The 27794-nt window shown below is 52.0% G+C and overlaps 3 protein-coding genes across 4 annotated transcripts in view; 2 read left to right on the top strand and 1 right to left on the bottom strand.

Moving 5' to 3' along the window:
- The window catches only part of LOC308556324 (olfactory receptor 1f45-like), a gene marked incomplete at both ends in the record, with an annotated part of 504663 nt that overhangs the window by 311017 nt on the left and 165852 nt on the right, over window positions 1-27794 (bottom strand).
- On the top strand, window positions 262-4830 carry EPHX3 (epoxide hydrolase 3). 2 transcript variants are annotated; one of them, XM_081136794.1, is made up of 8 exons: window positions 262-752; window positions 1237-1887; window positions 2091-2176; window positions 2543-2700; window positions 2795-2923; window positions 3730-3833; window positions 3932-4068; window positions 4158-4830. In XM_081136794.1, the coding sequence occupies exons 2-8, from the start codon at window positions 1645-1647 to the stop codon at window positions 4381-4383; spliced, it is 1083 nt and encodes a 360-aa protein (XP_080992920.1). In that variant the 5' UTR covers window positions 262-752; window positions 1237-1644; the 3' UTR covers window positions 4384-4830. The 2 variants fall into 2 exon arrangements, with proteins under 2 accessions (XP_080992920.1, XP_080992921.1); XM_081136795.1 differs by having other exon boundaries at window positions 262-792; window positions 1348-1887.
- NOTCH3 (notch receptor 3) overlaps window positions 22460-27794 on the top strand; it is a 33078-nt gene continuing 27743 nt past the window's right edge. The window contains exons 1-2 of the mRNA XM_081136759.1: window positions 22460-22646; window positions 25213-25291. Of these exons, the coding sequence (XP_080992885.1) occupies window positions 22535-22646; window positions 25213-25291 (191 nt within the window). The 5' untranslated portion in view covers window positions 22460-22534. The remainder of the gene's footprint in view (window positions 22647-25212; window positions 25292-27794) is intronic.

Genomic DNA, 27794 nt, shown 5'->3' with positions numbered 1-27794 from the left:
CAAAGGTAAGGTTAACAGTGGAAGGTGGAAGGAGGCCGAGAGATGACAAAAGGGATGAGTGGAGTGTTTCAAGTTAGAAGAACCAATAGAAAAACTACAGACGGAAACAGCATGTCCAGTTGTGGTGACATGATAGAGTCAATGGATAATATCCCAAATTGCTAATCAAGAAACTGGCACATTAAGAGATACCTAGGATACCAACAGAAAGCTATGAGCGTTCCAATGACTGCCGAAGGGCAGGAGAGATGGAACCCAAGATTGCTCCTTTTCTCAAAATCCTGGATTGCTCTTTAGCCAGGCGTATGACTTAAGGCACATGACTTAATCCCCAAATTGCAGGTTCGTGGTTTCGTAATACAGTGGTGTGATAATAGTACCTACACATAATGGGGTTTTACAAGGGTTAAATAAGTGACTGAGATATTCACGATCTTGGGGGAAGGTTGCAAAATGAGGTGGAAGAAGCCTCTCGCCCGGCCTGGCCCTGCTTCCTCTTCCGGCCACAGTCCCAGTGACTCCACAGGCCCGGTCCTCCGAGGGGCCAAAGTATCTTCTCCAACGCTGGCAGCTACCGCGGAGCCCGAACTTCACCTGCGGATTGGCTCTCGGGCAGGACCTGTAGCCAGCACTCCAAAGTGACCGCTGCAGTCCAATCACAGCTGTGCAGGGGCGGGTCGACGGGCCCACTGGCCAACTGGAGGCTAGCGCGGGGTCGAGGCTGCAGGACGCGCCGTTGGAACCAGGGCTAGGTGAAGGCGCTTGTTAGGTCTCTCGGAGCCAGGCCGAGGGGTGAGCCGCGCGCTCCAGGTCGGGGAACTCCCGGGAGGCTGCGGCTGGGGCTCCCGAGGCCTCCTCAGGCCGCGGCAATCGCCCGCGCTGCCCTCCTAATCTCTGCGGTGGCACAGTCTGCCCCACCCTCCCATTTCCGAGTCCTCTCGACCCGCCATATTGATTCCTGGCACCGCCCCCTCGTTTCATTGGCCCAGATCCAGGCCTGCCCCCAACTCATTGGCCCAGCCCTCTCGCTCAGTCCTTCTCCATCCAACGTTAGACCCGCCTTCTCTGGCTCCGCCTTCTCTCTGCCCATACCCCTAAGACGCGCCCCCAACCCTTACAAAGCTCCTGGGCCAGGTTGGGTCCACCCTTCCGGCTCGTAGGCCACACCTACCCTTCAGAGCCCCGCCCTTCGCTCCAGGTTCCTCCCGTTTCACCCCGGACTCCCCCTCTTTCCAGGTCGTGCAGAACTTTAGTCTTCCTCTAGAGTTTAAACCCTCACACACCTGCTGCGAGAGTCCTACTAGGCCACGCCCACTTATTAAGCCACGCCCACCCCTTCGCTCCAAGGTTCCTCCCCACCCACCGAAGCCTGGTCCTCGCAGGCTCCATCCCAGCACCCTAGCCTGGTTCCCAGTGGCCGTCGCGCCCAGGTGTTCACCTGGCACTCAGGTAAGTTGTGTGCGGTGGCCGTTTTGTCCTGAGCCACCCGTCCTTCTCTCCGTGCGTTCCGCAAGCCCCGACGGCACGGAGGGACCCCAGGCCAAAGGCGGTGGGCTACGCAGCCCGGACCCCGCCTCACCCCTGCTGCTCGCGCCCCTGGCCGAGAGCCCCGACGGCCGCACGGTTGTCCCAGGACGCGGAGACATGCCGGAGCTGGTGGTGACAGCACTACTGGCGCCGTCGCGCCTCACTCTGAAGCTGCTGCGCGCCTGCATGTGGATCCTGGTGTTCACCGCCGCGCTGGTGGCCGCAGTGGTCTATGGCTGCATTGCGCTCACACACGTGCTGTGCCGGCCGCGGCGCGGCTGCTGCGGGCTTCCCCGGCGCACCCCACCCGCCTGCTTGAGCGACCCCGCGCTAGGAGAGCACTGCTTCCTGACACTCAAGGTGAGTGCGCTGAGCTCCCTCGGGGTTGCGGGCGTCGAGCAGCCGGAGAGGTGGGGCTGTGGCATGGTGAGCTGAGTGCAAATGTTTGAATCCAAATCTAAGCCTCACAAGGCCGGGATGGAGTCGGGAGGGGGTGTTGGAAGGGAGGGTTTCAAGCACAAGGAAGAGGATTTTCCCCAGATCTCATACTGTGCCTCCCCCAGAGCTCCGGCCTGCGCCTGCACTATGTCTCCGCTGGACGCAGCAATGGGTCCCTCATGCTTTTTCTGCACGGCTTCCCCCAGAACTGGTATGTCTGAGGCCCAGAGGCCTGGGTGCACGGGCTGTGGGAAGGTGTACCACCAGGGTACCCAGCAGAAAGGATGAGGGCTGGGTAGACTGGGGCGCAAAGATAGGGCCCAGATGGGGCGCTGTGGGACAGAGGTCTATACAAGCACCCAGGGACCAGACGCCCTAAGGGATGAAAGGAATCTGTTAACACTGCCGGTGATCCAGGGCCCAGTAACCTCGCCTTGGGCCTGGGGTTCCCCATCCTCCTTTCTGAGAAATCCAGAGTAGGAAGGTGGGGTAGCTAAAGGCCTCTACTGGGTGTAGGGCGGAGGTGCAGCTTGGGGACCCTGACTCAACGTCCCTCCCTCTTCTGCCTGCTTGGCAGGTTCTCCTGGCGCTACCAGCTCCGGGAGTTCCAGAGCCGCTTTCATGTGGTGGCTGTGGACCTGCGTGGATATGGCTCCTCCGATGCACCCAGGGATGTGGACTCTTACACTGTCGACTTGCTGATGGCGGACATTCAGGATGTCATCCTGGGCCTGGGTGGGGATATGCCCCTATCCTAGCCCTGGCCTCTCCCACCCCTGACTCACCTCTGCCTGGTATCTCATTTACTCCATTTCCTCTGATCCCCCAGGTTACTCCAAGTGTATTCTTGTGGCCCATGACTGGGGTGCACTCCTAGCCTGGAATTTCTCCATCTACTACCCATCCATGGTTGAACGGATGGTGGTGGTCAGTGCTGCCCCCATGTCGGTGTATCAAGGTGTGTCAGGGAGTCCAGGACACTGGGATGTGTCTGTTTGAAGGGGTGTGTGTTTGTGTCTACATTTCTCCACCTACCAGTCAACACTCCAGGGACTGGGGGCTCAGCAGTGAACCTGGGTCCCTTCCCCTGTGGCACTCCCAATCTTAACCTTCACAAGCCTCCTAGGCTTATGAAGGAGTTATTATCCCCATGGTCCAGTTGGGGAAACTGAGAGAGGTTAAATGGCTTTCTTCTAGCAGTGAAGGCATAGGTAACTAAGCAAATACAATAGCATAAGATGCCATCTCTGACTACTCAGTGTTCATCACATCACCTGATTTTAATTCCCAGGGTTGTAATCATAGCTGCATGCTCATTCTCTCTCTCCTCTCTCTCTCTCATTGTTGTTTCTTGCCTGTCTCCATCTCTAGACTGTCAGCTCCCTGAGGGCAAGGGAGTTTTATCTGTCCCGTTCACTACTGTGTCTCCAAAGTCTAGAACAGGGCCTGGTACATAATAGGTGCTCAATAAATATTTGTTGAATGAAGGAGGCCTGGGCAAGGGAAGCATAACAGTGGCTGTGGGGGCTCCCAGGAGCTGCAGAGGGAGGTCCCCACTTCTGTAGGTACAGTGACTACTCAGCAGGGAGGGAAGCTGATGCCAGGGTGAAGGTGGATGTCAGGTATCTTCACAGGCTCAAGCAGGCAGCAGTTGCATTCCTGAGTGTTGGTACATCTGTATGCCTAACTAGGGTGTGTATAGGGATGCAAGGGTGTGGAGCCACCCCAGGCCCAGGCCTCATGTCTGCATTCCCCTCTCCCTAGAGTACTCATTGCGCCACATTGGCCAATTCTTCCGTTCCAACTATGTGTTCCTGTTCCAGCTTCCCTGGCTGCCGGAGAAGTTGCTGGCCATGTCTGACTTCCAGGTGAAGTGGGGTGAAGGCCCAGAGTAGGGTGGATGGAGGGTAGTTGGTTGCATCTGGGTAGACTGAGAACTGAAGCCAGAGTCTTGCTGTGTTCCCAGATCCTGAAGACCACCCTCACCCACCACAAGAGGGGCATTCCACACTTAAACCCCAGTGAACTTGAGGCCTTCCTTTATGACTTCTCACAGCCCAGTGGCCTCACTGGGCCCCTCAATTACTACCGAAACATCTTCAGGTAAGTCCAGACCCAGGCAGAAGCTCAGGAGAGTTGGTGGGGAAGGGGATGGGGGCAGCCATCCTTCTGCCTGTCTGTCTTGGCCATAGGAACTTCCCTCTGGAGCCCCAGGAGCTGGCCACGCCCACCCTACTGCTGTGGGGGGAGAAGGACACCTACTTCGAGCAGGGGCTGGTAGGAGCCATCAGCAGCCGTTTTGTGCCCGGCCGGCTGGAGGCCCACATCCTGCCAGGCGCGGGGCACTGGATCCCACAGAGCCACCCTGAAGTAATGCACCAGTACATGTGGGCCTTCTTGCAAGACCTGCTGCACTAGTGGCCCTCGCTCGCTGTCCTGAGTATACCTGGGAGTCCATACTGCATACGTACACAGGTGCCCTCCTGGATCATGCATAGATTTGGAACTCCTAGATCTCACATAAGTGCATCTGTGGGTGCCCTGGGGCACACCAACCGATATACTCACACAAGCATGAGTGTGCACATGTGAGCAAGCATTTTGACCCCAGGAAACCAGGGATGCCTTTACTCTATGGAGCTAGATGCTGAGTGTTCTCTCTCCCTTCCCTGGGGCCTCAGTTTTCTTGCCAAAATCAGCCCCGCCAAACCATGAACTCTGACCTTCCTGTTCCTGGCTTCTACCTCCAGTCTGGGTCTTCAGCTAAATGCTGCTTTGTCCAATACAGTACTGGTAGTCACATCTGGCTACTTCCATTTAATCACAAATTAATTAAAATTAAGTATGATTAAAAATTCAGTCCCTCAGTCACACTAGCCATTTTTCAAGGGTTTCAGCATAAAAAATTCTATTGGACAGTGCTGATGAGGGTGTTCCTAGTGCAGGGGTCTCTTGCTTGGCTCCTGACCACCTCACCAAGAGAGCATAAGCCTGGGCAGGCAGGTGGGTGTCCAGAACTCCTCTCCAGCCAGGCCCTGGGTCTTCCCATGATCATCCAGTCCTTCTTGAAGGGTCAAGTTCTCTCATAGCAGCCTGGGAAAGATGCCTGGGATCTTGTCTCAGATCCGTGGGAAAACAGCTCTCAGCTCCGTTAGGATGTGTGAGATTCTGGACTTGGCATAGGAATGGACCAGCTCTCTGCGTGGCCATGTGGGGTCTGAAGCCTGCTTCTCCAGATCTTGGAATCATCTGCTCCAAATTCACCAGTTTCTGTTGAAAATTTCTGGGGACATAGGCTCCAACCTCCCAATGAAGCAGTACAAATCAAGGGTAGACCACCCACCCCCAGACTAGTCACAGCATCAACTTCTATCTCCCAGCCTTTCCTGACCTTTGGGGACAGTGTCATGACTCACAGCATGATGAATGTCCAGGGATCCAGCAGACCTCATACATACATTCTCATCTCTGAGATGGGCCTGCCTGGCCAAAGCCTGCTTGCTGGTCACCCACCTATGTCCTCCCTTGTCACAGTATAACATCCTTTTGTTGTGAGCGGCAGGAATGGCACCAGGTGTTACATCCATAGGGTCAAACCAGACCTGGGTTCAACAACCTTGGTACTTGAGTTCTGGCTAGGAAAGAATTCAGAGTCAAGACTCAAACTATAGGAGAACATTTATTTATAAAACACAGAGGTAGAAGAAGTAATTCATAGAAGAAATGGGCTTAGGAAACAAGTTATAGAGGCAAAGGAATGGCCCTTGGAGCTTAGGAGTGAGGAAGGTAAAGGTGACTCGTTGAGGGGAAGGGGAAGAGGAAGGGTGTAGGGAAAGGCATAGGCAGGCTCCCGGGAGGGAGGGCACTCTGGGTCCTCTGTCCTAAGGGTTTTAAGGGTGGAGATTTTAGGAGAGGTCCCAGGGGAGGTCTCAATAGAATATCCAGCAGCTTTCCAGGTGTGTCCTTTCAGGGTCGGGGTCTCCACTGATTGATTGATCACCATCAGGGTAGGGGGTCATTATTCAGTTCAGCTGGGGTCAGCTGGTCCTGAAGTCAGCTGTGGCATTGCTTGTCTGGTTTGGCTGCTTTTCTGGCCCTGGAGCTGAAATACAACTGAGGCCTCTGGGGAAGAAAGGGCGTCCAAACCATAAGACCAGTGACATGCTAGGGGAGGAAAGATCACCCTGGGAATAAGGTCCCACCCTACAATTGTCTTTTGCTAGGCTTCCAGGCCTTTCCTCCCTGGTGACTTTCTGTACCTGGCCCATCGTCCTTGCTAACTGCCTACCATAAGCCCCCATCTAGGATCTTGACTCTGAACTCTTTCAGAGAAAGGGGCACAGGGTCTCTTCTGTAGCTGCTTCCTGCTGAAGAGGGTGAAGTTTTCCTTCAGAGCCAAGAGATCCTTGCTCTCTGTCACAGGGATGATGAAGCCTGGGCACAGAAGGAGATGGTGATGGTGTCTAGAGATGTTTTTCCGTGAATACAAGTAGGGCTTGTAACCTGGTGGAGACAAAATGTTACAAATATTAATATTGGGGCAAAAGTTAAAACAGCAAGAATTATACAAATGGTCTGGTGGAAGAAAAAATGTTTTAGTTCTCACTAATTCTAAGTCAAAGGATGGGAGAAAAATGAAACATTAGTTTGGAGGGTTTTAGCCAAATATTTAAGAAAATTAGAAAAATTTAGGATCCAGTTCAGTTTATAGGTGAAAAATACAAAGCTTTTAATTGAACTGGAGTCTAATGTTTACAACTGTGTATTATAGAGTCTACTGAAACATAATTTTCCCCCTAAAATTACCCTCATTTTTATTAAAGAGCCATATTAAGACCAATTTATTTACTGTATTAAGTCCAGTTTCAATTTGGCCTGATTATTTGCATAAACACAAGAAGAATAGCAATTGATTATATAGGCTTTCTTCAGTCTGCTTTGCCAGAATCCCATGACTGAGCTTTAATTAGCCCCTTAGGGCAAAGAAACGGAGCCATCTAGCTGCCATCAGGTTTGCCTGAAATATGTATAGACTTGGGTAAATTCCTCAAGTTTTTGAGGTTCCCCAAATGTCTTGTTCTTTCCTGGCCATCTCTCAAGAAAAAAACCTTCGTTCCTTACCTGCCATCTGGATGCCACCCAGGTATAAAGTGTTAACCCATGTTCTGAGGGCAGAGTTACCAGTGGTCACAGTCATGGCTGGGCACTGTAACAGTGGACTCGCTCCACTTATATAGGTGGACTCCACTCTACACAAAGCCAATCCCAAGTGAGGTGTCCCTGCTTGTCTGACTCTGGATTTAGCTAGCCTTAGCGGAAGTCTTACCTATCGTTTCTGTCCATACAAGGGGTGCCAAATATGTCCGTGGCCTCGGATTGAAAACTCATCCTACAACTCTAGTCTCCACTTGTCTGGCCAGTGACCTTTGCCCTGCCTTTCATGTTCCCAAAAGCCCTGGTCCCTTAGGAGGCCTAGGAGAGAGAAAGCAGCTGCCCCTTCAAGGGAAGGGATGGTCCCTGTTATCCTTGAGGCTTTCTTAGAAGTTGGAAGAAAGAAAAGATGGTTAGAAGAGTGTAAAAGGAGTTGAGGGTGGTCACATTCCCTGGGGTTCAGTGACCTTAGGGAGAATGCAAAAAAGATGTTTTAAAAGACAGGAAACCCACAGGGGATCAGAGAAGATTCCAGGTGACCTATATATGTCTGCTGGGTCCTGAGGGCAAATCCTATCAACCTTCTCTAGGAAGATTAGAAACTGCTGGGTGGTCCTTCATAGTTGAATGAGTTTAAGGCTCTCATTTATCCAGCAAAAGGTTTTGTTCAGACCCTCAGAAAGCAATCCCAATTGAAAAGCCAAAGTTATAAAGCAGCCATCCATTTTTTCTCTCTCTTCCTTAGTTATCTCGATTCTTATCTATAGCCTAGGGTCTTTGAACCCTTAACCCTTAGCTCCACCTTGAGTATTTCAAAATAAAGCAGCTAAAAGAAAGTCAGCCTCTTACCTTAAAACAAAGAGGTCTAGAATTCAAAGAAACTCACCCAAGTCCACTGGATGCAAAGTGAGGAGCTGGTGGGGCACAGTGGGTCCCTGCTGGTACCTAGCACTGGTCCACGACTGCAAGGTAGTCCTGAGTGGGCTTCTCTGGAATCTTGCCACGCAATCTGAGTCACGGCACTATAATGTTTTTGGGGTGTGTTTTTTTGTTTGTTTTTTTTGTTTTTTAAATATATCTTTATTGATTTCAGAGAGAGGAAAGGAGAGGGAGAGAGAGAGATACAAACATCAATGATGAGAGAGTCATTGATTGGCTGCCTCCTACATGACCTGGACTGGAAATGGAGCCCGCAACCCAGGCATGTGCCCTGACCGGGAATCGAACCCCTATCGCCTGGATCCTAGGTCCAAGCTCAACCTCTGAGCCACGCCCGCCGGGCACGGCACCATCGCGTTGTGGGCCGCAGAAACGGCACCAGGTGTTACACCCATGGGGTCAGACCACACCTCGATTCAGCAACCTCAGTACTTGAGTTCTGGCTAGGAAAGAATTCAGAGCCAAGACTTCAAACTATAAGAGAACATTTATTTATAAAATCCCAGAGGTGGAAGAAATAATTTGTAGAAGAAATGGGTTTAGGAAAGAAATTACAGTGGCAAAGGAAGGGTAACAGTGGAAAATTATAACCCAACCCACTATTCCTTTGACATTGTTTCTGTAGATGCCTGACTCATATGCAGCTTGTAGATAAACAGCATGTTTGTGTAAGAATCCTAGGAACTAACTTCAGAAGATACAGACTCCCGCCTTCAGTCATCCCAGTTCCGGGAGCTTTGCTGACCTTCAAACGTAGAACCAGGATGACAAGAACCCAGGATGTGGAAGGCCAGGGTGGCGCACACGAGGCCATCACTGGGCCAGAACGGCCTGTGCATAGAGAACTTTTCAAGCCCCTTCCCTTGACTCCTTTGCTCTTGCCTCTCCCTCCTTATGAAAACCTCTGCCTGCCCTGACATGGAGATGGGCTTTGTGACAAGAGTCCCCCGTCTCCTCAGCTGACTGGCACTTGAATAGAACCTCTTCCCTTGTCACCAGCATCTGTCTAATGAGTTTGGTTTTTGTGGCAGCAGGCAGCCAGACTCCGGTTCCAGCTACAGTTTCGGTGAGCCAGCCAGGGGGTCGTGGGAGCTCCCCTTTGTTAAGTCCCTGGACTTTGGAGGGGGTTCCCCAGGCTCCCTGAGGCTGACTGGCCCCCTGAGAGAACTTAGGAGTCCCTAGCAACTGCCGAGTGATTTTACTCGGGGACTGTCCTTCACTCTCTAGGTGTTGGTCGCCTGCTATGCCTAGCTGGTGAAAGGAAACAGATCTTTGGGGAGTTGACAGACTCCAAAACTGGGTAGTCTCTGGTGTGCATGACCAGGACCCCTGCCCCACCATTTGGGGTTCTTTGAACCGTTTGGGATTTCGTAGAAATCAGCAGTGCCGCACAGCAGTTGGCATGCTCAGTGACAGAACAACCCCCGGTTCCCCCGCTGTGGGATTTGGTTGAAGTGCTCTTTTGGTTTTGGTATTTGGATTTTGGGGTATTGTTTGCTTTTCTTGTTGCCTATATCTGTGGATTGTCTTACTGGATGTGTTTTTAATTTGGAATGTTGTTGCTTAGAGAAATTTGCATAGGAATCATACTGCTATATAGCTGCTTGCTCCTTCCTGTTTGTCTGTTATTACTATTTTGCAATTGTCTGGTAAATAGGATAAGATCTCTAACGTGCAAGCTTTCATGTTGCTACTTCATAAGAATTCTACTCAGAAAGATCTAATTCATGATTCAAAGAGGGGGAAAAGGTCTCACTCCCCTCCCAGAGAGTGAAAGAAAAATGTGATGAAGTAAGTCTTTTAAACGCTCTAAATATTTCTCCTGGAGGCTCGGGAACCACAGTGGTTCGGAACAATGGGGAAATTAATACCACCCAAAAACCCTATGCAGGCTGTGGAAGCAGCAGGGACCATTGCCCCACCTTAATATAAGGGAAAAAATAGTACTTTTAAATTTAAACCTCTGGAGGCCCCGAACAAGCCGCAGGGACTGCAGTCTCCACACCTCCTCCGTCTTTTCTCCAGCCTCCTAACAACTGCCAAGGTCATGGTATGTCTGTTATGTCTATTATGCCTCTTAAAAATGTAAGTGTATTTTCCAATGAAAAGAAAGCCTGCTTCTGATAGTTATGAAATGTGTTCATAAATTTGCCAATGTAAAGAATGCTAATTGTGTCTGACTGGTGTGGCTCAGAGGTTGAGCGTCGGCCTAGGATCCAGGAGATCGAGGTTCGATTCCCTGCCAGGGCACATGCCTGGGTTGCGGGCTCAATTCCCAGTCAGGGGCGTGCAGGAGGCAGCCGATCAATGACTCTCTCATCATTGATCTTTCTCTCGCTCTCTCTTCCTCTCCCTTCCTCTCTCTGAAATCAATAAACACATATTTTTTAAAAACATACAAAACATGAATACTAATTGCTTGCTTTTAGTTGTCACTAAAAATCAAGGTTTCTAAGAATTGAGAATTCTAATTAAGTTAAAAGGAAACTATATCGTTTTGGTAATATAGAATTGAAAGTAGATTGTCCTAAAGTTGGTTATTTTTGAATAAGTTAAGAAAAAATAAACTGAAAGGGACTAGTGAAGTCACAAAGGGTTTGTGCAAGTTGCAGAAGGTTTGTGCAAGTTGCAGAGGGTCTGTGTTAGTTGAAGAAGAATTGTGTAGAGGGGAGAAGCAAAGAGGAAGAATTTAAGGAAGTGAAAAAGATGAAAAAGGGTAAAAGAAAGAGACACATATATTACAGGAAAAAGGACATTGGAGGAGAAATACTGAAGAAGGAAATGGAAATGGGAAAAAAGAAATAAAGGAAAAGCAAGGCACATAGATAGTAAAGCAGTGGTCATTTTAATGGCAAATGAAAAGGCAGGAAGCTCTCCCTTCGATCTTTCAAAACCAACTATGATTTCCACACAGGAACCCCAGGTACAACTGACAGTGGGGAACAAATTAATGAATTTCTTAGTCTGATATACTTTCATTTGTAATTCTGAGTGTTATCTTAAAATGTTGTTACAAAATAAGCAAACTGCCTTATAATCAGATCTATAACCATGCTATTTTAAGTATTTTTTGTCATTTGGAGGCAATCATTGTTTTACTCTAATGCATTTGCAAAACTGTCACATCTGACTTATTCTAAAATATGAATTTTGGGCCCTGGTGGTGTGGCTCAGTTGGTTGAGCATGGTCCCAGGCACCACAGGGTTGCTGACTCGATTTCCAACCAGGGCACATCCCCAGATTTTAACAAGGTTCAGTCCCCAGTAGGGTGAGTACAGGAGGCAACCCATCAATGTTTCTCTCTCCCTCTCCCTTCCTTTCTTTCTAAAATCAATAAAATATATTTAAATAAATTTTAAAAGGCAATAATTTCAGAGAATAAAATTTCAGATCCTACCTTTAAAGTAGATAAAAATTGGCCCTGACCAGTATGGCTTAGTTGGTTGAGCATCATCCTGTGCACTGAAAGGTTGCTGGTTCAATTCCCAGCCAGGGCACATGCCCGGGTTGCCAGCTCCATCTCCTGCAGGGCGTGCGAGGAGGCAGCCGATCTCACATCAGTGTTTCTCTCTCCCCTGTTCCCTTCCTCTCTGTCTAAAAATAAATTTTAAAATATTTTTTAAAATAGATAAAAATTTCTAGAACTCTAAGGAGTAACTGGATTCATAGAAATACTGGCAAATCAGGATAAACCAATTATTTGTGGGACTGAATAAACTGAAGATAATTATTCTTATGATTTTGTTCAAAATATTGCTGATTTTTAAAAACTTGTTTTCTTAGAACATTTGGGTAAATTGTACCTTGATAAGCAATATTAAAGCATTTATATTTTTCTCTCTACTTGATCCCTCCAGAAATTAAAAACTGTTAATGAGTATTATTTTCATGACATTATGTTTATTTGCATGAATCCAATAGGAATCTGATTTGTTCATAACAGGACACATAAAGCCAGTTACCAATTGTGGTTTTATTAGCCAAGACTTTGACTGAAATGTTATGTTTAAGAAAGACATGCCTAGACTCTGGATGTCAGCAAAAAGCTTTAAGGAATGAAGATTGACTCCAAAGCTGATAAAAGCCCCTTGGAAAAATAGCCTGGTACCTTGCTTATTTAAATGATTCATGGCTGTCTTTCCTGGTAAGGGACAAAGATTGCTTTACTGGGAAATGGCAAGGAAAGAACCTCAAGACATTTTGGGGACCTCAAGAACTTGAGAATTTTACTCAATCCTATAGGTATTGCAGGCAAAGCCTGATGGCAACTGTGTGGCTTGGCTTCTTTGTACTGAGAAGAAACTTTCTTGTGAGATTCCAGCAAAGCAAATTTTAAAAGTGTTTATGATCAATTGCTATTCCTATTGTGTTTATGCAAATAATCAGGTCAAATTAAAACTGGGCTTAATACAGTAAATGAATTGGTCTTGATTTGGCTTTTTGATAAAAATGAGGGTGATTTTAGGAGAGAAAAATGTATTTCAATAGCATCTATAACACACAGTTGCAAATATTAGACTCACATTCAGTTAATTGTAAAAATTTATTTTTCACCTATTAACTAGGCTGGACCCTGAATTTTTCCAGTTTTCTTAAATAGTTTGTCTACGACCCCCTAACTTCCATGGAAATGGAAGAAAAATTGACAGTGGGGAACTGCAATAGTGGAAAATTATAACCCAACCCACTATTCCTTTGACATTGTTTCTGTAGATGTCTGACTCATATGCAGCTTGTAGATAAACAGCATGTTTGTGTAAGAATCCTAGGAACTAACTTCAGAAGATACAGACTCCCGCCTTCAGTCATCCCAGTTCCGGGAGCTTTGCTGACCTTCAAACGTAGAACCAGGATGACAAAAACCCAGGATGTGGAAGGCCAGGGTGGCGCACATGAGGCCATCACTGGGCCAGAACGGCCTGTGCATAGAGAACTTTTCAAGCCCCTTCCCTTGACTCCTTTGCTCTTGCCTCTCCCTCCTTATGAAAACCTCTGCCTGCCCTGACATGGAGATGGGCTTTGTGACAAGAGTCCCCCGTCTCCTCAGCTGACTGGCACTTGAATAGAACCTCTTCCCTTGTCACCAGCATCTGTCTAATGAGTTTGGTTTTTGTGGCAGCAGGCAGCCAGACTCCGGTTCCAGGTACAGAGGGGCCCTTGGAGCTTAGAAGTGAGGAAGGTAAAGATGACTGGCCTAGGGGGAGGGGCAAGGGACCCCGGGGGAGGGAATGGGTAAGGGACACTGAGTCCTCTGTCCTGAGGGTTTTAAGAATGGAGATTTTAGGGGAGGTCCCAGGAGGAAGATCTCAATGGAATATTCAACAGCTTTCCAGGTGTCCTTTCAGGGTTGGGGTCTCCACTGATTGATTGGTCAGCGCCAGGGCAGGGGGTCCTTATCCAATGCAGCTGGTCCTGAGGTCAGCCCTGACATTGCTTGTCTGGTTTGGCTGATTTTCTGGGCCTGCTGCTGAAATACAACTGACGCCTCTAGGGAGGAAAGGTCAGGGAGTCCAAACCATAAGACCAGTGATATGCTAGGGGAGGAAGGGTCACCCTGGGAATGAGGTCCTGCCCTATCATTGTCCTTTGCTAGGCATCCAGGCCTTTCTGCCCTGGTGACCTTTTGTACCTGGCCTGTCGTCCTTGCTCTGCTCATGTCTGTCTAACTTCCTTCCAAACTTTCGCTCATCGTGTGTCAGGCACAATTCTCCTCTTGGGGAGTAGTGGGGACAAGGACAAGGCTCGTTCTGGAGTTCACAGAGAAGAGACATCGGAGCTATGGTGAGTGGGGTGCAGGAAAGGCTTCCCTCGCTGGGGGGCGCACTTTTCGGGAGTGAGGAGCAGTAAATCCGGCGGTGGGAGCCTGGAATAAGCTCGGGCTGCTGGAGTAACAGCGATGAGATGAGTCGCTGCTGGGGCAGAGCAAGGGAGGAGGCAGCCAGACCGAGGAGCTTGGACCTGATTCGCAAGGGGGATGGGGTTGGGGGCGTTCAGCAGGGGAGAGACATGGCTTGCATTTTGAAAAGCTCCCTGTGGTGGCTGGACAGTCCCACGCAGGAGTGCGAGCAGGCTCGCAGCTTCTTCAGCACGAGGCGGTGACCCGAGCTGGGAACCCCAGCCAGCGTGGGACGAGTGCCCCCCTGGGGGCCCAGAGGTGGGCGGGAGGAACCTGGGGCGGAGGTCCGGGCCTTGGGGGCCCGGAGGCAGGAGCAGGACTGTGTCAAGGGGCCTGTGGGTCTGGCGACAGTTGCCAGGGTGACGGAGGAAGGGCTGATGGTTGACCAGAACGGGTAGCAGTTGTCTGGGTGACCGGAGGGGCCCCGGCGGAGGCTGACTGGAGGCCTCCAACAGTTGCCGGAGAGACGGTGTCCGCTGACGGTTGCCAGGGTAACGGGAAGGCGCCGTCTTCCGCCTCCGCGGCTGCAGAGGAGAAGCGGGGGCAGTGGGAAGAAAGCGATCGCGGTGATTGGGCAGAGTCCTGGACAGGGAGCCAGTAGCGACTCGTGGCTCGGCCGATGCCCGCCTCTCCCAACTTCAGCCAATCCTGGCGCGCCTTCGGGCCAAGGGGCTCCCGCGGAAGCCGGGACCTACGGGGCTTGGAGGGCGGCGGCTGGGCCTCGGGCCCCCCCAAGCTCGGCCTCTCCCTCTCCCAGCGCTGAGCGCTCGCCTCCAGACTGCCTGTCATCGTTCCCTCGTTCATGCTTTCACTTGTTCATCTGTTTCTACCACCTGCGCTAAACCGCTGGCCCGGCAACAGAGGAGGGGTGGGGACCGAGCCAGGCGCGCACACTCAGTCCAGTGTGGTCAGGCCCCGGCGATTGAGGAACTGAGGAGGGGGAACTTATTGAGGGGAGGGGAGGGGAGGGGAGGGGAGGGGAGGGGAGGGGAGGGGAGGGGAGGGGAGGGGAGGGGAGGGGAGGGGAGGGGAGGGGAGGGGAGGGGAGGCTGCCTGGAGGAGGTGGCCTTGGAGCAGACCCCTGCAAGGATGTGCTCCTGTGCACTGATGATTTACCATTTCCTTGATACCAAGCGGAAAGTTTGGGATGGGAAGACATGCAATTGATCCCCAGCGCGATGGGGGCCGGCAGGGCAGGGTCCCGGGCAGATCTCTGTGTCTAAAATATTACTTGCGGGCTGGACCCCTGCTTCAGGGACCTAGAGGCATCTAATGGGTTAAAGACAAAGTTAGCTCAGCGGGGCAGAAGGGCACTGAAGCTGGGAGAGAGGAAGAAGTCTCCCCAGAACTGAGTGGAGAACAAGCCTGGAGCTGAGCCCCAGGTGCCCCCAACGTTTAAGGGACAGGCAGAGGAGAGAGACCACAGCAGGAAGAGGGGAAGCCGGCAAGTACGGTGTCACAGCAGTGGAGGAAGGGGTCAAGGAGGAAGGACATAGCTCCTAGTGTCAAAAGGCCCTGAGAGATTGAGAGGACTGAGCCATGCAAATCTGAGGGAGGAAACCCTGGAGTGGGAGCTGAGGACAGAGGGCACAGATCCTCTGAGTGCAGTTAAGCAGGGACAGGGAGGGAAGAGTGGGGACCCCAGTGGGGAGCCTGGAGGAAATAACTAGCACATTCAAATGGGGTGATTTGAGTCAGATTTGCTACAGGGACCATATACATCAGGCAGGGTTTGGGGAAACCAATGAGGGAGGGGAGCCAAAACCCGCAAGAAGAAGGAAAGAGGTTAACAGAGCCCAGTGAGAGAGATGTGTGGACAGGGCCTTTGGTCAAAGGACACAGTCAACTGAGGTGACCCTACAGAGAGGGATGCAGGAGGATTAATACCCCATTCTTTCTTCTGGCTTCTTCTGCCAGTGCCTCCTATTGGCCAAACCCACCTGGAAGCCAGTGGACAAGGCTGTCCATTGATACAGTCTGGAGAGGCCAGCCTCTGGGGGCATAGAGTGGAGTGGTAAAGGGAAAGAATGAAGCCAGTGGTGCGGGGAGGTGGAGGGAGATGTGGGGACAGAGACAGGAGCTTGGAGGCTCGGTGAGAGATGTGAGATGAGCATTTGCTGTGAATTTTACTTTCTCACAAAAGAGACCTCAACCTATGGCCAAGAGAGGAGGGAATGAAAAACCCTGAGGTTGGAGGGGGCATGGGGAAGTACTCCCCTTCTCTGAAGCAGGAGGAAAGGTGGAGAGGACAAGAGACACACCTGCAAAAAGGAAGATAAGTTTCAGGAGCCAGGGAGGCAAGGAAAGAAAGAGAACATCAGAACATCATGGTTCAGAGATGAGCAGGAGGAGATGTGGTCTGAGTGAGCCCATGACCATGGAAGGTGGGAGTGGTCTGAGCCCAGGGCCCATGAGGCCAAGACATCCACTGGATGTCCCACCCAATGGAGGATCCTAAGGCAGGAAAACCACAGCCCCCAGAAGGGGTGAGGAGTGGCCTTCCCTCTTTTTCTGCCCAGAACTGCAGAGCCAGTAGGTGCTCCAAGTGAAGAGAATTCTCTTCTCCTTACTCTCCTTTCTTCTACATTCAGCTCTCACCCCTCCTCCTCCAAAAAGCCCCATCAGCTTCCAGCCCTTCTTCTGACCCAGACTTGATCTAATGGGGGCTGGATGTATCTGTGTCCAGGGACATCTCAAGAGCTAGCACTGGGCATCTTCAGGTTCCAGCTCCTGGGTCCTGCTTTGCCCCAAGATGTACGGAGCACATTTATTTGTCAACTGACAATTTCTTCACCTGCTGTGTACCTGGCTCAATGCTAGACATTGGAAATTCATCAGTGAGAGAGACAGATGCCCACAGAGCTCAAAATCTCATGTGGGAGCCAGGCGGGGTCACATGGCAGCGTGGGAGCTGAGATGGAAGAGATTGTGGGAGCCAGAGGAGACAGTGTGAAGCCAGAGGAGACCCTGTATAACTGTGTAGCTGCAGAGAGGCTGCCTGGGAGAAGGGATGGCCGAGCTTCCAGAGTTATATTTTACAATCCCACAGATCAGCTTCCCTTGGCTAAAACCCTCTAGTGAGATCCACTGTGCTTTGGACAGAATCTCACCTTTCAGCTCCTTGGGACTTGGCCCCCATCCTTTACCTCCCACCCTTTGCTCACTCTGTACCCAGCACCCTGGCCTCTTCGCTGTTCCTCTCATCCACCCGGCCCTTCCTCCTCTGGGCCTTTGCAAATGCTGTTCTCTTTGCCTGGAACACCCTTCCTCTCTCTGGCTGTTTGCCTCACTGGCTTTTTCTCCTTCAGGTCTAAGTTCTGATGTCCCCTCGTCTGCAAGGCTGGACCCCTCCCCCCCGACAACACTGAAATCTCTTCTTCCCTCACGTCACCCTTGATGGTTTTTATTTGTTCACAGTCTTGTGTCTTGTCTTTCTCCCCTATCAGGGCACAAACTTGCTCTGTGTTGGTCTTCTCTACCTATATATAATAGGGCCAGGCACCAAGTAGGGGCTCAGTCAATGTTTGTCAAATACTGAATGAAGAATAGCTGGAGCTGGAGTTGGAGCTGGAGCTGGAACTGGAGCTGGAGGGTCAGAGTGAGCTGTCAGGTGAAAGGAGACTTCTGGGTATGAGAAGTGAGCTTGTGGCAGTGGGCACAGCCTATGCTAAGATGGGAGAGGCTAGGAGACAGGGAAGTGAATCTGGGAAAGTGGGAGGGGTGTCACTCTGGGCAGTGGGGAGCCACGGAGGGTTTGAGCATGAGAGGGCCCTAGGAAGGCAGTGGCCAGGAGACCTGGCTGGGTCTGCAGCCCACAGCCCCTGAGGTCAAACCATCCCATTCTTGCCATGGACCCACTCAACAGCCATCACTCCTGCTGGTTCACTGCCTGGGCAGCAAGGCCTGGCCCCAGCTTCCATGCAGAGGGCAGGATTGTGATCCTAGGCAGAAAAGCCAAGGGCATGCTCTCAGGTTCCTGGTCAGCAGGCCTGGACCAAGCAGCTGTGTATTGGCCTGGCCCCAGGTCCCCAATCCCTGGGGACTGACTCACTGAGGAGAAATGCAGTCCCCAGCCAAGGCAGCCAGCAGAGGCAGGGGGAGGGTTCAAGCATCCCCTACCCCCACCATTTGGGAACTGTGTGGCTGCCCCCTGCAAGGCCGTGGGAATGGTCTCTTTAACTGTCCTGTCCCCCAGGGATCAAAATACCTTGGGCTGGTCCTGCCACAGTGGCTGGAGGACAGCAGCAGGACCCTGGAGCCAGGACCCCACCTTCTGCTTGCTGAGTGATCCCCTTGAAGTAATGGGGCCTTCAGAAAAGGATTGGCATAGAGTAGGAGCTCTGTAAATGTGTCCATGCCATCCTTAGCCTATGTTTTCATCATTACTGCTCCCTCTCCATCTCTGTCTACCACAGACCAGGGGCTGCTGTATCAGCAGAGTAACAGACTCTGGACTTCCTGCCAAGCAAAATATGTGTCCAGTTCCTTGAGATGGGGAGCTCAGCATCTCATAGAGTATTCGTTCCAGCAGAAAATCCTTTCTCAGATGGATCAGGGGAGGAGTTAGCCCCCCTCCTGAAGCCCCTACCTTTGCCCCAGGTTCTTTTCTGGACCCCAGCCTCCCAGAATGGTACTAAAGAGAGAGGTCTAGGCTCCTGTAGTGGCTGCTTTGGGCAGGTATCTCAACTCTTTCAGCCACTTCCTAAGTCAACAAACCCTCCCATGTCACCTCTTCTGTTCCCACTCCATGCTGGATAATGCCTGGCCCCTGGGGAGCTCCCAGTTTAGAGAGGAGACAGAGTAGCCTTGTGGACAAGGCTGAGCTGGAGGGCAGGAGGGCACAGGTAAAGCCTGGGGTGGCAGAGGTGTTGGGCCTGGGGGCAGGGGAGGGGGAAGGAGGCTTCCTGGAGCTGGAACTTTGAAGAATAAACAGTTCACCAGGTACAGGAATGAGGGGAGGGAAGTCATGCTAGAAAGAGAGACCAGAATGAGCAAAGGGGTGGGATGTGTGGGAAACAGCAGAACATGCTTTATATAACTAGAAGAAAATGCATCTTCAAAGAGAGCACGTTTCCTGTGAGTTCCTGCTTGGGAAGAAAGCAAAAGGGTCCTCTGTCCAACTGGTTGTCCCAGGCAGAGGGCAAAGGCTGGGAGAGTGCCAGGCCTGCTGGGTGAAGATGAAGTTCGGCTCAGTCTGATGGTGAGGGGGGCAGGAGGGGCCAGAGAGGGTCAGGCCCCCTCCACAGGGCTGGGGGACTTAGGTTTTCTCCTGGAGTGGTAGGCATGGGCAGGACTCAAACTATGCCTGACCCATGGGCCTGTTGACTCAGCACACTCCTTGTGAGTCATACTGTGCCTCTTCTTATGCAACTTTAGTCTTTTTTTATTCCCAATCCCCAATCCCACCCCAACCCCTCACACTCCATGTGACCCGGAGTCACTCAGACCTGGGGTCCAATCTCAGCTCTTCCTTTCGAAGCCTCCAGCAAGTCACCATACGATGGGTTTGTACCCCCCCCCCCCACATAACAGGGGACAGCTCTCCTCCCAGATGAGGGTTGGGGGTCATTTCTGATGCCAGGCCTTGGTCAGTCATTCAACTTTCACCCTTGGCTTTTCATGCTTCTCCTTTCTGTCTAATGGTACTTCTCTGCCTTCTTCATCTCTTCCTCTTCCTCTTCCTGCGTTTAAAAATCATCCAAGGTACTGTGGATGAATGAATAAGCAAAATGCGGCCTAGTCATTCAGTGGAATATTACTCAGCCACAACAGGAACCGAAGCACTGACACACACTACAGTATGAATGAACCTTAAAAACATCATGCTGCAGGAAAGAAGCCAGACACAAAGGCCACTTGGTACATGATTCTAGTTATATGACATGTCCAGAACAGGCACATCTATAGACACAGAAAGCAGATTAGTAGTTGCCAGGTTTAGGGAAGAGGAATGGGGACCAACTACCAATGGATATGGGGTCTCCTTTAGGGGTGATGAGAATGTCTTGGAACCAGACAGAGGAGATGGTTGCACTAAATGCCACTGAACTGTACACTTTAAAAAGGTAAGTGGTTGTCTGGCTAACGTGGCTCAGCAGTTGAGTATTGACCTATGATCCAGGAGATTGTGGTTTGATTCCGGGTCAGGGCACATGCCCAGGTTTCAGCTCGATCCCCAGTTCGGGGGAGTGTGCAGGAGGCAGCCGATCAATGACTCTCTCATCATTGATGTTTCTCTCCCTCTCTCTTCCTCTCCCTTCCTCTCTCTGAAATCAGTAGACATATATTTTTTTTAAAAAGGTAAGTGGTTAATTTTATGTTATGCAAATTTTGCCTCAATTAAAAAAAAATCACCAGAGGAAATCATTAACAAATGCCAAAAACAGTGGGTGGAAATTTGATGGGCACAGGATATTCACACAGTCTCAGAGTACCTCCCCACATGATATTGATATGTATTTATTATGGGGGGGAAGAGAATGGTATTTTTACAATAAGGAAATTTGGCCAACTTCACTTGACATTTAACATCAACAATGTGAACGCGTGTCAGATGCTTCCTGGTAGGATGCACCCAGGAGGACCAGCCATTCTGCCAAAGACACACAACCTGAACCTGGTTAGGGGGAACCAGCAGGCCAAGTGAATCTGTGAAACAACTGACCTTGATTCTCCAGAAATGTCAATGTCATGAAAGACACAGAAAGGCTAAGGAACTGATTCAGATTAAAGGACAAGAAACATACATGCTGTAGAGGATATTATTGGGGCAAAAGAAAACTTTGGATATGGACTGAGTGTGAAATTGTGGTGTGCTTAGGTAAGAGAATGCCCTTATTCCTAGGGAACACACAGTGATCAAAGGAACATGATGTCTGCAACTTGTTCTAATCTATCTGTCTATCATCTATCTATCATCTATCATCTATTTATCTTCACATATATATACAATTTACATATATACATATATGCAATTACAAAGCAAATTTGGCAAAGTGTGGGTAAATATGGACTAAGGGCATATAGAAATTGTATGCATTTAAAAGCATTTTAAAAGTTTTATTCCTGGCTGGTGTGGTTCAGTTGGTTGAGTGTTTTCCCATGCACCAAGAGGTCACCGGCTTGATTCCAGGAACATGCCTGGGTTGCAGGCTTGGCTGATGGATGTTTCTCTCTCATCCAGGTCTCTATCTCTCCCTGTCTCCCTTCCTCTCTCTCTAAAATCAATTTTAATTAAAATAAAAAGTTTAAAAATTGCCCAAAATTCTCTGGGGTGCCCATGTGACTATCTCCAATCATGACTCCTCTATGCTCAGCCCCAATGTTCAGCTGCCTCCTGGGTGATCCCCAAGCTCCTCAGATTCAGCACCTCACCCCCAACCTCCTCCCTGCAGCCTCATCACCAAGCCAAATACCAGGGGGCCAGCCTGACCGCTTTCTCCTTCTTATGGCCAGCCCCAGCCCTGGACTGCCCATTCTCCCTCTGGACTCTGCCCGGTCATCTGGGTGCAGGACTGTCCCTCTGCTGGGGTGTCATCCCTCCAGTTTATCCAGGCTGAGCCCGGTTGGATCCTCCTCTGGGAAGTCCTTTCTGGGGGTAGAAGGTGCATCTGGCCCCTGGAACAAAGCCAGACACAGAGCTGGAGCTTTATACCTATTTGTTGAATTAATGAGTGAAGAAATAAGGAACCCACCCTTCAGGCAGGGCCCTCACCAACCTCTCTTCAAGCCCTCCCCAGACTCTGCCTCTTCCTCTGTCCCAGCTGGGAGTCCACAGTGCTCAGGGTGTCTGCGTGTGGCTTTTTCTTCCAAGAATGACAGCTCCTCCAAGGCTGGGCTTGTGACCTTTCATGGGTGCCCATTCTCGCCTTAGGGACATTTTGGAAAAGGCAGTTGATCAAACTGAGTGGCAGAGCTGTGTGGGGCATGGGTTGGGGCTGGGGGGCTCGGGTGGACTTTTGGGGTTCACACAGGGCTGTGAAGAGGCAGAGGAGTAGGAAGTGTGCATGTGCGCCTTTGCCGTGTGCATCAAATTCCTCCCAGCTCGCGTCCGAGGTCTGAGGCGGGACGCGGCCCAGGCTCAAGGCTTGGCTGGGCCTGAGTTTCAGGTTCTCCAGTGTTTCAGATGTTAAGCTCCGTGAAGTCCTGTGCGGGTGTCTGCATTCGTGCACGGTGGCGCGTTCCTGAGCCTCTCAGGATGCGCCTGGTGTCTGGGGGTCTGTGTGTGTCCTGGCCTGTGCGTCGGCTCTGGGTGTGCTGGGAGCAGGGATGATCACCGGGCTGGTGTCTGCCACTGCCGCTGGTCGGTCCGCATCTTCCCGCGTGGGCCCGCCTGAGTTTCCGAGGGTCCGCGGGTCCCGCGCGGTGCGGACGGGTGGAGGGTGGGCAGGGGCCCTGGGAGGCCGGGCGGGGGGCGGGGAGCGCAGGGCTGGCCCCGGGGCGGGGCGAACCGCCAGGGCTGGGGGCGGGGCGGCCGGGCAGCCTCACTTCGGCGAAGTTGGTGGCGCTGAGGCCGGCCCGGGACGCGCCCGGAGCCGAGGGAAGGAGGGAGGAGGGAGGAGGGAGGGTCGCGGCCGGCCGCCATGGGGCCGGGCACCCGGGGCCGCCGCTGCGGCCTGATGTCGCCGTTGCCGCCACTGCGGTCCGTGCGGGCGCCGCTCCTATTGCTGCTGCTAGCCGGACCCGGGGCTGCAGGTGAGGGACCGGGACCTGGAGGGCGGGACGGAGGGTGGGGGGAAGGAAGGGAGGAGAGCGGAGTGCAAGGATCCCCGAGGCTGGTGCTGGTGGGGGGCCCTGGGAGCCAAGGACCAGAGCAGGGGCAGGCGCGCAGGAGCCCGGACTGCGAGCCAGTCCCGGGGGACAGGGGCTCAGAACTGGTGGGGAGGGACCCAGAGGCCCAAGGTACCGGGCCTCGGGGGCTATCAGGGCTGGGGATGAAGAGATCCAGAAGTCTGGGACTGGGAGCTCTGGGTGCGGGGATCAAGGACTCCTAATTGGGGGGGTACCCAGAATCTGGGGCTTGCTCTCCACCCACGCCCATCTGGAGTCCTGGGAAGGTCACGATTGGAGCTCAAGTACCCCCAGGACGGGGACCCCTCGTACAAAAGCCCCACCTCCCCCACCCACTGCTCGCCCGCCCGGCGGGGCGGGGGTCGGAGTGCGGGGAGGGGGCACGAAGTTTTCGGAGCTCTGAACTCTGAGGAAACTTCCCAGGCCCGGGCGCTGCAAGACCCGGAGCCGGAGCCGGAGCCGGAGCCGCAGCCGCAGCCGCAGCGGCGTCCTGCGCCCCTTCGCGAGACCCCGGCCCCGCTCCCTCCCCTAGCTGCCGGGATCTGGCGGCCCCTAGACCTGGTCCCCGCCCTGGCAGCGAAGGGCGGGGGGCGCGAGCCCACGTGTTCCTCTGCGGCCTCTGCGGCCCCTGCGCCCGGACTGCACAGCCCGAGCCCCTCCCCAGCGGGCCAGGGCCCCCCGCCCCTCCCCCTCCACGCTTTCCCCTCCCTCGCTTGGGACAATGGCCGCGCCGTCTAGACACCCCCTCCCCCAGCCGGCCTCGCGCTTTATTTGCCAGACAAAGCGGGATGGGCGGCGGGGCCCGGGCGGGGGCTGAGGGGGCGCATCTCCCCCAAGGAAGGCCTGGCGGGCAGAGGAGGGACACACCGGCCCAGCAGCCCTGGCTGAGGGTCCCGGGGCACCGCTGTGGGGTTGGGTTTTGGGAAGGGTGGAAGTGCAGGAGGGACCTGCCTCCCCAGCCAATACACCACCCCCACCCTCGCCCCCACCGCGCACCGGGCAGGACCTGGCAGGATCAGCCGCCCCCGCGAGGCCAGTGGGCACCCACATGGCCTATCACACACTCGCAGGCATATACGGCCCTGGGTCACACATATGGAGATGGAGATGTGCACACATAGAGTACACACACAGACCCCCCTCCCCCCCAGCTCACACAAGACATACCCAGGCACACACACTGATGTGCACATATAATCATACGTGTTCACATAAAGTGCACCACCAGCCCAAGGTCTTGCACAAGCTGTCTTCACACACTCAGACACATACAGACACAGATTCAAGGGCATGCCCAGCTGATGGGTATGTGCAACCTATACACAGACACACCTGTGCACACACAGGCCCCACACACAGACACCCAAATACACGGTTCATATACATGGATGCACAACAGATCCAGCCTGCAGACATATGGCACACGTATCTGTACACTCTTGCATGTCATGTATATACATGTGGCTCACAGCACACAGCTCAGTGAGGCGAGGCCCTCAGCCTGGGACTCGTGGCCCCCAGTGTGAGTCCACAAACACCCATAGGCTCCTATCAGGATGATAGTGTCCTGTCCCTGCTTGTCCCGCTGTTCAGGGGACATATGTCATATTGGCCCATTCTCATGTCCAGCTCCTTCTGTCTCTATTACCTCTCCCTTTCTCTCTGTCTCTGTACTTGTCTGTCTCCTTCTCTCTGTGTTTGCCTGCTTCTAGTTTCCTTTATTTATATCTGTTTTTCTCTATCTCCCTCCATCTTTCTATCTCTCTGTGACACACACATGCACACAGTGGCCCCACACCTACCAGCACACACAATCTTCCACTAGCTCACACCCAGCCATGCCCCAGACCTGTCTGGCAGGACAGTTAGACAGTGCCACACCCCAAAGGGACACAGCCCTCAGGGATGGGGATGCTGGACAGGGCAGTACATGTCTGGGGCCAGCTGCCCCTCCCTTCAAGACACACCCTGCAACACCCAGTGCTAGCTAAGCCTGGGATACATGCCCTGGCCTCTCTCCCCAGAGTCACTGCACGGGGCTGCACAGCTGGTGATGCCCAACATCACTGGAAGGGACAGCCATGGCCCAGGACTCCCTGCCCCTGCCCCCTCCATTACCCCAGGATCTGGGCACACAGCCCCAGACCTCCCTTTAACACTCAGCACCCTCTCTTCCTGCCTCTGCATCCCCCATTTTGGCAGCTTCCTGAGCCCCCACATCTGGCACAAGTCAGCACCTCCTCCTGCCTGCCCCTGCCTTGTGGTTCCCAGGGCTTGAGCTGGCAGGGACAGCTGCGGCCCCAACAGCTGGGGCCAGGGTGGGAAGCCGTGGGAACCTTAGATGGAGGGGCTCCCTGCACCCAGCTCTGTGCAGCTGTTGCCTGGGAGAGGGAAGGAGGGGATCTGTCACTCTGAGCTGGGGTTCCTGGACACCTGGCTGACCCACCCACCTCTGTTCACCCCCACACAGCTCCCCCTTGCCTGGATGGAAGCCCGTGTTCTAATGGAGGTCGCTGCACCCAGCTGCCCTCTGGAGAGGCTGCCTGCCTGTGAGTGCCTGGCTCTGAGCCATTAGTGGGCCCTGTGTGGGGATGCAGTCTGTCTTGCCCCCCTGCCTCTGTGTCCACCATGAATGCCTCTACTACTTCCTATATGTGTGGCTTGCGCAACTTCTTGATTCCCCTGGAATCAGCAGGGTTAAAAGCAGGAACTCTGAGGTCTGCCTGGCTTGGGCTCAAATCCCACATCATGTTGCAGACCGGCTGGGACTTCAACTTTTTTTTTTTTAATATATTTTTATTGATTTCAGAGAGGAACGGAGAGGGAGAGATGGAAACATCAATGATGAGAGAGTCATTGATCGGCTGCCTCCTGTACGCCCCCTGGTGGGGACTGAACCCACAACCCGGGCATGTGCCCTGACCAGGAATCAAACCTCGATCTCCTGGATCATAGGTTGATGCTCAGCCGCTGAGACACACTGGCTGGGCTCAACTTTTTTTTAAAAAATATGTTTTTATTGATTTTAGAGAGAGAGAAAGGAGGAAGGAGGGAGGGAGAGAGAGAGAGAGAGAGAGTAAAAAACCCCCATATTGATGTGAGACAGAAACACTGATCGGTTGCCTCCTACATGCACCCTGACTGGGGATCGAACCTGCAGCCTGGATATGTGCCCTGACCTGGAATTGAACTGATGACCTTTCAGTGCATAGCACAATGCTCAACCAACTGATCCACACCAGCTAGGGCTGGGACTTCAAATCTTTAAGTCTCAGTGTCCTAGTCTGGAAAATGAACCCAGTAACCCCAACTTCACAGAATTCTTAGCTGCCTGAGGTCACATGTAAAGCCCCTGATGGAGGTAGTTATAATTCAATCAACAAATCTTCAGGGACCAATAGCAGTGGCTTGGCAGTTGTGGGTACACCATCTGTACTCTCCCCTATCAAGATTTGAGGTGGGGGTGTAGGAGGCCTGTAATATAGCCCAGCTCTGCCACTTTATTGCTGACCTTGGGTTAGTCATTTCTCCTGTCTGAACCTCACTGCATCTGTGAAATAGGGGTTTCTCCCTGGCTTGTGACCAGGAAGGAACCCAAGAATTTGGGAAAGACAGAAGGCTGTAGGGAGCAGGGCAGAGGCTGAGAGACAGCTGAGCAGAGGCAGACAGAGCTCAGTTTAAATTCTGGGCTCTGGGTTACCTTGAGCAAGTGCTTTGAACTTTCTGAGCTTCAGTTGTTGTATCTGCAAAATGGGGCAATAATAGTTCCTTCTTTATGGGGCTGATTGTATAGATTTAAATAAATCCTTAATACAATGAACTCAGCATAGTGCTTGGCATACATCAAGTGCTTAATAAATAGGGATTATTTTTTTATTATTTAACATCATTATTAACAGGTGCTTGTAGTTTGTTGACATTAAAAAAATTGTAAACTTGTTACAAGTTAAAAATGGGGGTCTTAAAAATCTAAACTTTACTAGATATGAAATAATTTAAAAACTTTTATAGGTGTATTGAGAAAAAACAGGCTTAAAACCCCTCCAAAAAGTTTATCATTATCTTTACGTAAAAAATGCATATCTAGTTATCTGGTCATTGGACAAAAAGCAAGCACTTAAGGTCTTGAGCTCCAATCTTTTGCTCATTTCTTATTGCTGGAATTTCATAATCATTTCTTATTGGATGACTAAACCAGATGGTGGTAGAGGTGGGAAGCGTGCATTGACTCAGCCCTGCCTCTTCAGCCTCTGGAGCAACGAATTCTCAGCCAAATTCTCAGCTGGTAGATCCCCTGCTTCTGTCTCTTTGCCGTCTTGTGGTTTAGGGTTTTCTGGGCGTCTGCATTGGTAATTGAAGTTGCAGCGGTACCAACGTTGATGTGGCTGCTGACCTTGGGTCTCATCTCCTTGACGTTCCGTATCTTCATTGCTGTCCTCTCTAGGCTGTCTTTGGTGAGGAGGGCCAATAGGGATTATTATTATAAATAATAACATCAGGGACACAAGGTTATGGGGAAATGCTTGTTCCTTTTATATTATCATTAGTAATAGCAGTTCATCCAGGAGCCACGAATTAATTGACTTATTCATGTATTCATTTATTCAACAACATGTGACTTTAGACCCAGGAGAGCCTCTCTGAAGTTATACACGCACTTTGAGTGGAGACCCACTTGAGCTCACCTGGGTGGGATGCTTAGCCTGGCTGAGCGGGCTTTTCGGGTTGAGAGTCTGCAATGGTGGAAATAGGGGAAAAGTGCGACCCGACCTGGAGCCACTCACCTGGGAGGCGGAGCCGCGGGCCCGGGCGCCTGCGCAGTAGAGCTCCGAGCCTGGAATCCTGCCGACAGGTGTAAGGCCCCGCGGCTACCCCGCCCCTCGACAGGTGAATCACCGGCGCGTGTGGCCGCCCGGAGCCTGGATCACCCGGAGTGGAGCGGGCTCAGTCCCCAGAGCTGGGCCGTGGGAACCACTCCCCATGCACCCCCCAATCTCCTTCAAGGTCCCAGATACTCGTGTCCCTTCAGGGACGCCCCAAATTGGCACGTCC

This window comes from Miniopterus schreibersii, assembly GCF_964146895.1.
Source record: "Miniopterus schreibersii genome assembly, chromosome: 4".
In the NCBI taxonomy this organism is placed as follows: domain Eukaryota; kingdom Metazoa; phylum Chordata; class Mammalia; order Chiroptera; family Miniopteridae; genus Miniopterus; species Miniopterus schreibersii.
Note: the sequence above shows the minus strand (reverse complement) of the source record. Positions and strands in the feature narration are given on the sequence as shown.

Coding starts and splice junctions, on each gene's coding strand:
- EPHX3 (XM_081136794.1), top strand. CDS start 1,645: ATGCCGGAGCTGGTGGTGACAGCACTACTGGCGCCGTCGCGCCTCACT. Junction 2,177..2,542: donor CACGGCTTCCCCCAGAACTG/GTATGTCTGAGG, acceptor CCTGCTTGGCAG/GTTCTCCTGGCGCTACCAGC. Junction 4,069..4,157: donor TACTACCGAAACATCTTCAG/GTAAGTCCAGAC, acceptor TCTTGGCCATAG/GAACTTCCCTCTGGAGCCCC.